Source organism: Aulostomus chinensis, chromosome 17 (assembly GCF_037954235.1).
Source record: "Aulostomus chinensis isolate RoL2024-O1b breed Wild chromosome 17, RoL_Achi_v1.0, whole genome shotgun sequence".
Lineage (NCBI taxonomy): Eukaryota > Metazoa > Chordata > Actinopteri > Syngnathiformes > Aulostomidae > Aulostomus > Aulostomus chinensis.
In genome coordinates, this window is record NC_141336.1 from 23614183 (window position 1) to 23627837 (window position 13655).

Consider the following 13655-nt stretch of genomic DNA (forward strand, 5'->3'; position numbering starts at 1 on the left):
AAAATGTATTTAAGGGATACATAGTTTGTTTTTTCCCTTGTAACTGCCGTTGACCTTCATGTCTGCAAACAATTGACACACTTCTGCTATATGTTATATTTTTGTACACAAATCGTGATAAAAACATATCGTACAGCTCATGGAAACTGAAGGCCGCAGAGATCAGTCTCTCTTTTATTGCCAATATGAAGCGGAACAGATCTTGGTAGTACAGCCGTTACTGCTGGAAAAAATCCAATCTCGACCTGCGATTGGTTGCTGTTTTGTCGCCAGCTGTGTCATTGCAAATAAATGGCAGCCTGCTGTTTTTGCCGTTCATGATTTTCAGTGTGAGTGGGCGGCCATTATGGCAAGAATGTTACAACTATGTGATAGTATAAAATGGAGAAGTGATGACATTTTCGATCACAAAAAAGGTCAACTTCACGGTGACATCATATTTTCCTGAAACGCTTTTCTGGCCATTATCCATCATCTCAGTAACACTTTGAAGGAATATTGATGAAAAAGCATTTTGCTAAAAGTGAATCTCACTTTATGTTTGTCTGAACCACACACTGACAAACGTGGATGTAAACTGCAGCTGGACTGGCTGGTGTTATAATACACTCATGAGGCAGTAATTATTCTGCACTTTACATTTTATTTTAACGTAATATCAAATTTATTTAGAGACAAGTCACAATTTTACACCACTACAATCGCAAAAATGATATTTTTTACACTTGCATTCTGAATGCCTTTGGATTTATGCTTATTACATCCACCAATGAGGTCATGTGATCACCAGCGGGAAATTTTAACCAGCAGGGATTTTGATTAAATTTGGCAGATAGCTATCACAAGGAAGAAGTTAACTTTTTAAAAGCAGTCTACGTTAATTCATATTTTATATCAAAGCACCTTCCTTTGCGGAGGCATTCAAATGCTCTCGAGTTTATTTATGGTTCTTTTCCCTCATTTTAAAAGTTTTTCTTTCCGTTTGCCCTCTTCATGATAATCTTGGATAAAAAATAAATTTGTGGACCAGCTGCCGTTTAACAGAACAAATACCTTTCTGTAATTCTCTCTACTTTCTCAAGCTCATTTATGTTGTTCTCTGCTACAAATTACATCCTGCAGACATCAGTTTTGGCGAACAGAAACTGTTATTTGAAATTCTTCATGACCCTGAAGCGGTGAGTACTCTGTGGGACGATGCCCATTGGGACACGCAAAGGTCCACGCCAGTGCGACACTCTTCAGGTTCAGAGCCTCCTGTGTGGATATCAGCCATCTTTAGCATCGACATAATGAGAGGACGTCCTTGTGTCCACCCAAATACCACAAAGCACAGCCACAAATAGTCATCTTCCCATGTCCTGGGCTCATCCGGCAAGGCTTCATTATAAACCCTACAGTGGTTTTGTGGTGGATTTATCCAGCCCAGCATCTGGGCTGAATCAGCGGAGTTAATGCCTTCTGGTCCTTGTGTTTTAATACATCTAGTCGTTGCATACTTTTTGAAATTCTCTGCCATGGATTTGCACTTGTAATTTAATAGATGTCATCCTTGTTTAAGCTTATTGCCTCCGCCAAGGAGGTTATGTTTTTGGTGCCGTTAGTTTGTCATTCTGTCTGTCAGCAGGATTACGCAAAAATTACTGGGCTGATTTTCATGAAACTTGGTGGAGGGATGCAACATGGGCCAAGGAGAAACCATTAAATTTGGGGTCTGATCTGGATCACAAGGCAGATCCAGGACTTTTTTTCTCTGTCTTTAACATCACCAGACATGGAAATTTTCACTTATTTCTCAAGAGATATTACAGGGTCTTTATGAGAAAATTCAGACATCTTCTTGAAACTTTTGTAAATATTTCCAGACGTAAATGATGGTTCTGTTGACCGCTCTTCATTCTCCATCCTCTTTCATATCACTGGCCTAGTCTCTAAGCTCCTGGGGAATGTGGTCTTGAGGTCATGGTGTCCAGTTAAGTCCCCTGATTTGCCAAATATCAAAGCGACGCTGGTCCAGTCCACATAACCGAAAACCAATAATCTATATGTGCATGAATTCAGTGTTGGGAAATTCAGATTTATGATGCTCACGTAAAACAAACATGAAATAAGCATCAAACAAAGAAACAGAACACATGGTTTGCTAACGTGTACCCCTTTCTCACTGAAAAACGTGTGTCAACGCGGGTTTTTGGACCCGCGTTTACTCGGCATTAAGGCGCATTCAAGCTTCCAAAAAACCCGGCTGTGAACTCCTGCTGTGAGGGCTGCATGCGTGCGTGTTTTTCTCTCTCATACGTCATCGTGCTGACAACGTCATCATTACACATACAGTAAACGTGCGCCAGAACACTGAGAGGTAAACAACCGACAACATGGACGTCGTTGAGTTGAACGTTTGCGTTGTCGTTTGTGGGACATCAACAGGAGGACTGATCTTACAGCAGAGGCCAGAACTTTATTGAGAGATGAGTGAGCAGCTCTCAGCTCAGCCGAAGTTTTTTTCATGTGTTTATTTTTTCCGGAGCTTCCACGATGACAGCCTGACAGGCGGCACAGTGACAAAATCAGGACGCGACAGGAAGGTCGTAGGAAAACCTGACACAACACGGGTTGCCTTTTACACACTGCAGGCGAGCTGAGCCAAGCCGCTAAACTCCCGGGTCGCTTGGAGAGTCGGTCGAGACGGGTCGAAATGCTGAGTCAACCCTTTCAGAGTGCCGAAAAACCCGCGTTCTTGGTGCAGTGTGAAAGGGGCTATAGAGTGGGCTATTGGCCTTGGCCATGCAAAATAATGTTAAAATTATTTGGAATCATCGTCAAAGGGTCATTAGATTAAGTGAGGGTTTTATATATAGGAAGGGGGTGTGAAAAGAGAGAATCTAACTCACTTTAACTCCCTTTTTTTTTTTTTTTTACCAGATGAAGAAGCAACCAATGTGCAGATCATGTGTGCGTGGTGCCAGAAGGTTGGTGTCAAACGCTATTCTCTGAGCATGGGGAGTGAGCTGAAGAGTTTCTGCAGTGAGAAGTGCTTCGCTGCCTGCCGCAGAGCCTATTTTAAGAGAAACAAGGTAAAAATCCATCTAATCATCAGCAAGACACTTCAGGGGCTTTGCAGTATTGTCAAAATCCTCCTGCTAAGCATGCGACCGTTGCTGCTGGTTTAGGTCTTTTCAAAATCTGTAAATCTGACAACTGGAATCGCATAAATTATTATCATTATTATTATTATTGTTATCATTACATTTGATTGTTGCCTTTAGAGACTAATCATGTATAAATTGTCCACAAATTGGTCCTGATGTTAATGTTACTCACCTCATCAGTTCAAAAGGTCCCCACACAAATGTATAGGTTGACAGCTACGGAAATACTTCAGCTTTCTCACTGTATTTTTAAGAGTTAGATGAAAACACTGATATCATCCTTGTGACTGTGCGCTAAGTACAGAGCTGGTTATTAGCATAGCTTTGCATAAAGACTGAGAGCAGGGAGAAATAGCTAAAATGGCTCAGTCCAAAAGCAGAATAATCTGCCTACCAACACCTCGAGAGCTCACCAACTAACACACTTGTTACATTATCTGTCATAAGATATCAGAAGTTGTATAAAATGCAAAAATAGTGACCAATGAACAATGAATTTTACTTGAAATTGACACGTCAGACAAATAAACAACTGAAGCAAGGCTATGAATGAGAAATAACCAAATTAAATGCTTGACCAGAAGAATGCATGTTGCCCACATTTGCAGTAGTTGACATTTAAAATCAGGTCGATACTCTTCTTTAAACTTTAACCCCCTTCTACCTGCCCTCACACTGTTAGCTAATTAATATGAAGATGCTGTTTTCGTAGCAGTGCTTTCTTTTCATAGGCACCTATTCCTCTTCCCTCATTTAAGTCCTGCTTGCAAACAAAAAAATTAATGAGACCAGGCTGAAAAAATCAAAGGCCCAACAAAGTTCCATGATTCCCAAATGCAGATGATACAGTAAATGTTAGCACCACTAGCCTACAAAATGTAGCTTAAAAAGTATTTTACTTGAGGAAAGTTCTAGTGTTAATTCACCACCCTATCTGAAAGTGATGCTTCATTCAAAAAGTGGTCATAAATTGTTGTCTTAAGTTCAGTAGGACATTTTTCCCTCTTCTTCTTCTTCTTCTTGAACCCAGAGTGCAGGAAGCATTTGTTGTGTAAGCTTAGCTTGATGCTAATGAAGGCTAACAACAACCACAACAACAAGCTTGACCAAAAACATCCATTCACAAACTCCTAAGTCCAATATAAAAAGCATAAAAAAAACGTACCTTACCTTAACTTACACTTCCAGTGTCATGAAACAGTGCTACCAGCAAGTACATTCAATTCTTATCAACTGGCTTGCACTTTGTAGCTGTTGATATCCATCAGTCCTCATTAGCTTCAGGCTACATACACGTGGGTGGCTTTTGCACATTCTGGAGTGACAAAGAGATACACGAGGGAAAAACATCTTCTTGAGCTCAAGACAGCTGTTTGTGAAAAATTCAAAGGCAAAAAAGTATCACTTAAATAATCAAAGAATTCCTTCTCACTCAAATATGAGCTTATCTTCTTCTCTAGATATACGCTTACGTAAATTGTTGGTAACTTGATCGATACTGATCAGTCTTGGTAACCCACAATGATCACGAAATGACCAAGTTAAAGGGAGGAATAATGTTATGTTCCATTCAAAGTCAGAGGACTGAATGTCCCAGTTGAAATTTCTCATTTTCTGTGTTGCACAAACCAAACCTTGACTGGTTTCTTGACAGAAAAGTATTGCCCCTTATTTTTCTAAGCAGCTTCCGGAATAACCTGATGTCTTGAAAAGGAAGACTTCAAATATTATGCACCCTAACCAGCTACTTAAAAACATCGGCACATGTTTGACATCACTTTTCATGCAAAACAGGTTCATAGTACATGCTATATGATAGGACAAGTCTGCCAAATATACTTTACATTGTGTTTTATTTGGTTATTTCCCATGTTCGATCTGAATCAGTTGGCAGTGCCGTAATAGCCATTTTTTCCCAAATTATTGATGTTCTACATTTACATCTGGACCAAGTCTGGCATGCAGAGAGAATCTGGCTGCTGACACTGGCAGAAGACAGCCAGAACTGGCCCAGAACTGACTGTTATTTTGGCTCAAGTTTACAAGAAGGAACCTGAACAGCTTTTCGCTGTACTTTTTCTAGGGGGTCATTTACCACAACTTCTGAGTAGTCTGGAACACAGCATTATTGCATCTCTTTTATCGCCACAAGATGAGAACCTCCGGTGTGGCTGCCAGAAATGATTTTTTTATTTTTTATTGTACAGTTATGATTTATCTTTGTCACAAAGTTCAGACTTAAAACATAAAGTCTTTAAATTAAAGATCATATTCTTCAATATCAACTTCTAAAACTCTTCCATTAACTGTTCAGGTTTGGCTTGAATACAAAATGCACAATACATAACAATTAACCATTGATTATATTACAAAAATATATACAGGCTATCGACTCAAAATGACTTGGTCATCATGATGCTTTAGAGGCAATTTTTCTATTTTTGTTCTGACTGACTGTAGTTAAACAATGTCCTCTCTCTCTTGTACCAAAGCTGGGATATGTAAGGAGTTACGCTGTGAGTATGACGTGTTTTACTCTCCTGCTTGTCTGTCCTGAAGTCAGTTATTCATCCAAACATAATCACTTTCTAAGCACGGCACTGGAGCAGGAACCAGATAGGGGTGCTCTTAGAGAATGTCTGTTCATTTCAGTTAGTGATATCCAATTTCTTTTCTTTTCAGACACTATTCTTTCCCTAAGCATGAGAGTCAAGCTGAGCCTTGTGTCTCCTGTACTGTTGCTCATGGTATCTGTTTTCCATTTTCTACCTTGACATTGTAGCTCATTTACTTTTATAGTAAGTTTGTAGTTTTCATTGTACTGAATGTTGAACTGATGACAAATGATCTGACTGGTCCTGATGATGATGATGATGACAAGGCGTCTGTGACATGTTGAAGTCTCGAGGGAGAAGGTATGACAGTTGCGAGAGCTATTTAGCTTCATATGAGATCGGAATGTGGCGTTTGAACTGGTTTCGTTTTCATCTCGGAGCTTCAGAGAACGTCATAGAAAAGTGTATGAAGGTGTTTGACGCACAGCAAAGTTGACAAGGCAGCTCCGTACCAATCAGAGCTCAGTCAGGGACACAGTGAACATGCTAGCACGCGTAAAGCGCCCTGCTACAAATGTGTTGGCTTTATAGACATAAAGTTAGCCTTCTAAATAGATCTTATAAGTTGTGCTTTGACCTGTATGTTTTTTTCAAATGTATTTTGTAATTTTAAGTACGTACGTACTTATTGGCCATGCTGCACATTCATAGTCTGTTCAGAAAATAATTTAGTTTTAAAGGAACCTGCCAACTTGTTTTTTTTTTTGTAAAATAAAAGAGATTGATATTAGGAAGACAGCCCTAGACACCTGGAGACTGAAGCGCTCTGAATGATGACATCAGAAGAATAAATGTAGTTGAGAGGTCAATCAAATAAGACAACAGTTACAACATGATGAGGGTATGAATAGCAAAAAAACAACAACAGATGAATGATGATAAAACATGCATTTAAAGTTCTTCAGTAATTATAAATTAAGGAATGATGTACCATAAAACTGTTTGGATTGATCATCACATTAGCTGAGCTGGCCAGATGGAGGCATGCTAACCAGCCCATCCACTACCATTCGTTTGGCTAAGCTAACTAGCAGCCAGCTGTTCTCCCAAAATGTTGTGTTGTTCCTTGAAGCTGTGTTACATTATTATTTTGTACTTATACAGGGCTTACCCTTGTGAGTAGCGTAGAGTTTGAATATCTTGTGATGGATTTTGAAGTGTCAGGAGTTGGAACGGTGAAATAGAAAACACACATAAAAATGCAGCCATGCCATTTTTCCGATTTCTGTGCTCTCCATAATAATCTACTGCTGACCTCTGACATAAGTTTCAAGGTATGTTTTCGTGCTTCGTGGATGTTAGAGTTGCAGAAAGGTTTGGACTTGAAGGTGACAGGGGAGATCACATTAGTCTCAGAGAAAATCTTTTTCCTTCGTGGCGCACAGTTTTGCAGTTGTCTGTGCCTTTGGTAATCTCTATTATTTTTTAGTTGCACAATTAACGCCACACCTGATACCGATCAGCCTGCTGCTTCAAAACCACGCTGTTCATGAGAAATTGCATGATACACTCATATTTGATTTAGTGCTCCCCTTCATGTTTTGTGTAATGAAGCATCATAGCCAGTGAAAAAATAATCCTCTTAAGGCCTCACTGTTCTTCAATATGTTCTATATTGGCTAAATGTGATATTTTGTAATTATTACTATCAAAAGGTAAGACTGTGGTCATGGTGACTGATAGGCTTCTCAAAAGGAAAGGAATTATGTCTCGGCTTCATGTAAGAAAGATGCATTCAAAGTTCTCATCTTTGGCCGATTGAGCATGATGCTAAAAGTGATAAAACCAGAGACTTGTTTTCCCTCTATGAGTTATGCCAGCTCTGTTCAGAAGCATCGCGCCCTCTGTCTACTTTGCATGGTAAACCAAAGGGGTGCTGCCGTCTTGCACTGGTGACATCACGAGGAACCGGAGTCAATGCAGTAGTAGAGATTAACAGTTCTGACGTCCCGCTTAACTCAGATGCCACTGATCCATTTACTTCACATTCATTTTTTTCTGAACACTGAGTAAGATCACCTCCTCCACTGCTACGGCCTCGTATGGAAGTTCAGGCTGCAAACGTGTTTGTCCCTAAGCAGAGGGATTCATTGATGAGCGTCACCTCTGAAGCCTTTCAGATTCCCTCACCTTAATGTTGACACATGCTATTTACATGTGCGCCTCACCTACACTTATGCAATCATCCATAACACTGTTGTCAGCGCTTCTCCAAAACGGACAAAGGAGAACACAAAGAGTCAAACTGGAAAGAGAGAGAATGGGAGGCATAAGCAAATAATTAAAGGTAAATTCAACCCAGCTGTACACTCAAGCAGAAGATGTAGCAACAAGTAACAAAATCAATCTGAGAAATATTGCTGTAAAATGAAAGGGGGGGGGGGTGAACCAATTAATAAATTATGGATCTCACATTGACTAAATTCAACAGAACTCTCATGCTTTGCTCTGTATAATTTAAAAGGCAATATAGAGGTGTGCTGAAATGTGAGTGCAGGTTAGAAATTGGAATAAATGAGGCGGGTGGCACGTGTATGGTTTCCACGTCTCAGAGCTGAGCTGCATGTCACTAGAAGGCATTCAGCAATGCAAAATAATTACCTATGACTACAATAATGAGTACAAATACGCAAAATAAAGATGCATTTTGAACAACAACTTAAATAGTACATAAAAAAAGACATTTCCAAAGGCAGAATGAAATCTAGAGGGCACTTGGAGACTGTAAACCTTGCACAAAAATGGCATATTTCACTGTGTGAAATGGATCGGACCCAAACTGTAAGGGGTTTTTCCCAGGCTCATGCTACTCAGGCCCCGGATCAACCCATTCTAAAGGAGCAAGGGCTCAACTAAAGGTCCCTCATGGATCCCTAAGGGAGACTCCACCCTCCAGAGGTAAACCGCTTTTGGGAAACTTGTGTTTGAGATTTAGTTGGTCAAGCCATATTTTATGACCATAGGTGAGATCAGGAACCAAGAATAGTAGATTGAGACATTTGGCCTCTGGCTCAGCTCCGTTTTCGTTACAATGTTGAGATAATGTGAAGGCAAAACTGCTCTGGTTCTGCAGCCCATCTCATCGTCCCTAGTCCCTCACTCAAGTACAAGTCCCGCAACACTTGAAATCCTCAATTGGACTCGTTGCGGTTTGAGGTTATTACAGACTAATGAAACCATCACTAGGACTCTTACACACTGTTCCTTTGATAGAAGCCGTACGCATGCATGTGTTCTCGTTAGAAACCAGTCAGTCATGGTGGATGTCTCCCTCATCCATCAGCAGAAAACACATGTTCAAACATTACAAAAGGGGACGAGGAAAGTCCTGCTCTGCCACAGCAGCTCAGATTCTACATTCTGATCGGCTCTCGCACATTCATGCAGACCAGTTGTGTAAGCGATACCCACATGTTTCTTTTCTCATGCACCCACAAGGTTGGCCACAACAACACAGCCTGCAGGCGTTTTTTTTTTTTTTTTTTTCATTCTCAGACAGAGAAAAAATATTGTCACGGCTGAAAAAAAGTATCTCATGTCTGTGTGTGTTGTGGATACGGGGAATGAGGGGATAGGGGGAGGAGGGGGCATAGAGGGGGCGGGCAATGGCTCTGGCATTATGTTGCATGAAATATCTTCAGCTGCCTCATTGGTGAAACCTAATCCCCTCCTTGGGTAACTACGGCTGCTACGTTCTCACATCTCAACATACCTCCACATTACACTGTGTGTGGCAAAAGATGATTGATAGTTAAACACCAGCTAATCACTTCTCTTCCTGTTTGCTGTTCACCTTAAGCTGCTGGAGGAGTTCGTATGGAAGGTGCTGCTTCCCCACTGCTTGCACTACTAATTATTCTGTCACCTCAGTTTGCTTGCTCACTCTCTTTTTGACTGTCCACCATTGATTCACATCCTGGCAACTAACCCTCCGTGTGTGTGTGTGTGTGTGTGTGTGTGTGTGTGTGTGCGCACGCGCGTGTGTGTGTGTGATCTTGTGTTGCTGGTGCACTGTAAAAGCCAGTTGGTGTAGATAGACACCAACTCAGGGGTAAGACCGCTGAGAATAAAGTGTGATCGTGGGGATTAAAGGAATGGAATTTGAATGTAGGGAGAAGTTCAGCAATGTGCTCGTGCGTGCCAAGATGACGTTGGATAATTGTGGTGTGTGTGTGTGTGTGTGTGTGTGTGTGTGTATGTGTGTGTGTGTGTACTTGGTTTTTGTTATCTTTTGGAGACCTTTTCTGATATAAACACTAACCTTATCAGGATCCCTCGTTCTCATGGGGACCAAAGACCGGTCCTAATGCGGCAGAACTTAATTTATGAACACCTGGTCGAAGTTAGAGTGACGGTGTAAATTGCAGTTAGCTTGAGGTTGAGGTTCGGCATCAATTGGTTAGGGTTAGGATTAAGATTAGGGCTTGGGTTAGGATATTCACATGAATGGAAGTCAATGGCATGTCCTAATAAGGATAGCTACACAAGCCTGTGTGTGTGTGTGTGTGTGTGTGTGTGTGTGTGTGTGTGTGTGTGTGTTTGGGGGCACTTTGCTTTGATATTCAGCTTCATACTCACCCACATCTGTAAGGGATGGGTGTAAATCAGTTGTGGAACATAACTAAGAAGATTTACTCAAATGCTGTACTTGAAGCAACACGCCTTCTTTTTGGGAATCACGCTTATTTGTCGTCCTCTCCACAGCCAGACAGACACATTCCCTTCTCTCCTCATGGCTGCTTTAAGTAAGCTACACTTCCCATCTGCTATCATGCTTTGCGCTAAGCTAACTAGCAGTCTGCAGGTGTGTGTGAATATCAGCCCCTCTAATACAGAGAACAGTGTGTATTTCTTCTCTGGCTTTGGGGATGATGGCAAATAAACACATTTCCCAAAAGTGTTGGCGTGTTCCTTTGAGTACTGTTTTGAGGTAACTTTACTTGATGCTTCTTCATACTTCCACTCCACTAGGTTGCAGATGAAACGGTGTATACTACATCAACTTTAAATTACATTTAAGATGAAGATTTGACACAATTGATGATGTAACAATGTTTCAACACATTGTTAAAGACAAGACCAGAGGTTTCCAAACTAACTTTTTGCTTCATGGAAGAAGCAGCAAGCTCATATTTCATGTGTCTTGAGCAACATCTGTGATGGGATAATCAGGGTCACAGGAGCTCTATCTTGTTCTTGTTGCTGACTTCAAGCAGACAAAGTTGTCTTATAATTGACCTGCAACCATGTTGTTTAGCGAGCAACTGCGCCTGTGTTCCTGGGTATGTTCTGTTAAAAGGACGCGTAGTCAGGCCATTTGTCAGGCAATGCAAAGCTTTTGCACCCGCGACCAAAAAAAAGTGGTGTGAGGTCAAAGGCCCCATTAACCTGAGCAGCCCACAACATTCACTCTGGATCAGGAGAGTGTACTAGTTTTTTGGACATGGGCTCTTCAGTGAATTATGGAGAATTTAGAAATCCTCTTTCAGGTTCTGGTAGAGACCTTAGAATTGGATGGTATATGCTGAGTGGTTTAATTACAAACCAATACTTAAACATGTTGCTGCTAATTCTCTTGTACTTAAACACGAGGAGGAGTTTTCATGCATGAGCTCTAGTTGTTATTGAGTATTTTTAAACTGCTCTATTAGTTATTTCACCCCAGTCAGATACGGCCCGCTGCTGGTAATCGATGCACTGCTGCGACATCAGTGTTTTGTCGAAAGAGCTCCATCAATCTGCTTTTATCTGCAGTTTGAGCTCAGAACTGGTAGTCATCGGTTGAAGGAGGAGAGATAATTAAAAAACCTGATGAAAAGAAGCAGCTTATTATGTGCCAGACATTTTTTTTTACCTACTTTTATTTACATAAACTGTAATTATCTTTTCATATCTTTATACAAATATACACGACAGCACAGAGAAAGACTATGTCTTCTACTCCCACATAAGCAGACAGCGAGGAGACTCAAACTTGTGTTTGTCAGGTCGTTGCTGCCGCAGCGCAGGGGCTTTTTGTTCACACCATGAAATCTCCCCCCCTGGAGACCCCAGACCTCCATCAGTGTCTTTCCCCAGGAGCTCCCTCCAGGCGCGAGGGGGCAGAGTGCCGCTTCATGTCAGCCAAGAAATGTCACATTACTTCAAACACACACGTCTGCTCTCTTACACACAGTCCTGTGGTTGCCTCTCCGCTCCCCAACACTCTGCAATTTGCTTTGCATCTCCATTGGCAGCCAAGGAGGGCATGCACGCGAAATGAATAAGAGAGAAGTGTGTGTGCATAGTGCAGCTCCGGCTCACTGGTGGTTAGGAAGCCTTGAGGCCTGCCTGACACCGCTCCAGGGCACAGAGAGGAAGGTGATTATCTTATAGCTGCCAGCTATTCAGCTCAAATAAAGACAAAAGTAACTCACACTAACTAGGCAATGAGCTTGTAAAAGTAGAGCCCCGCACACGAACTTGTGTCGTTTTCTAAAGTTGCGGTTGGGATGTCTTAGAATCGTGGAGAAAGTGCAGTAAAATCATATCTTTATGCACAGGCACACCTTATTTTGCACATTACAGGTTATTTGATGATGACCTTAAAGCAACACATCACCCAAAATGTGTATTTTCCCTTTCAAGTACTCACAAATAGATTTCAGGCCCACAAAGATGTTTTTCCTTTTCTGCATTATTTCTTATTGACTCCAGAATGCAGAAAGAGCCAGCCATTTAGACTGAAGCTAATGGCGACTGAGAGCTAACAACAACAAAAATGTCTGTTTACAGACTCTCAAATGTCTCGGCTAAACTTTCCCCTCTTTTACAATCCATATCTTTTGACAGCCGTATGCTCTGTAACCCACAAACACTTTGATTTGAGCTACAAACAAAATAAAACCCTTTCAGTTTAGCACTCCTTCCCAGTGGCGCAGAGCATGACCAGCTAGCTTGCTTGCACTCATCGTAGCGCTGAACCTGAAGGGTTACAGTTTGTTTGTAACACAAATTTAAAATGTGTGTGACTGAGCATGCACCTGGATAAAGAAGACACGGATTATACCGGACAATGAGCCTGAGAATTTGTTGAGATGTTGTTGTTGTTGCTGTCGCTATTTTCCCCAAAGGCGGGAAAAAAAAACATGGTTGTGAGCTCAAGACACCTATTTGTGATCACTTGAGAGGCAAGAAAACTATCACCTTGAGCAAGGAAATGCTCTTATCAACCTTGTGAGGAACAATTGGCCAATTTACAGTCAGTTTGCAAAGACGAGTCAATGATATTGAGAACAGCACTCTTTAAAAAAGGATTTTACCACTGCACCAAGCTTGTTGCAATTAAAACAACATTTAGAGATATTTGCCTCAGCAATATGTTGAAGTAGATCTACATGGGACTGTTTGTTGCTGGCAAGATGAGGAGACCCTGCTTTAATTAGCCGATCTTAGCAAAGTTATAGTGCCCCAGTACTCTCACTAGACAGCCTCTTGTTCTTGTTTAGGCGCACTCTTAAAAACTAACTGAGGTATTTTATTCTCTTGCATCTGTAGAAATATTTTAGCAAGTAGCAGTGGGCTGTAACTGGGATGGCTTTCCAAAATGTGAAAAGTAGAGAGAAAAGAATGTCTTTTTTTCGGGAGTAGTGTGTTTTCCTGCCTGTCCTGTGCCAGGATGGCACCTTCATTTCAGGATTTGGGATGAGCTCTGCTGCACTTGACTGTGTTTGTCTTCAAATTTTGGAAAAAGCCTGCGAGCGACATTCTGTGGGAAATGCAGCTCTTTTGGCAGGTGACAGGCACATACACCTGGAAGTGCATACAAGCCCAGATGGAAACTAGCACAGTGGCAGCTGGTGTGACGTCCCCGCAGGACAGGGGAGTCGCCAGAGGGGAGCTGGACCGCCCG

At 41.4% G+C, this 13655-nt stretch overlaps 1 protein-coding gene across 3 annotated transcripts in view; it reads left to right on the forward strand.

Annotated features, from left to right (window-relative positions):
- Window positions 1–13655, forward strand: part of sobpa (sine oculis binding protein homolog (Drosophila) a) — a 49359-nt gene that overhangs the window by 16429 nt on the left and 19275 nt on the right. For 2 of the 3 annotated variants that reach the window (XM_086182532.1, XM_086182533.1), the window contains exon 4: window positions 2923–3074. In XM_086182532.1, coding sequence (XP_086038658.1) covers window positions 2923–3074 — 152 coding nt within the window. Of the gene's footprint in view, window positions 1–2922; window positions 3075–5641; window positions 5666–13655 lie in introns of all 3 variants that reach the window. The other variant, XM_086182531.1, reaches the window with a different exon arrangement.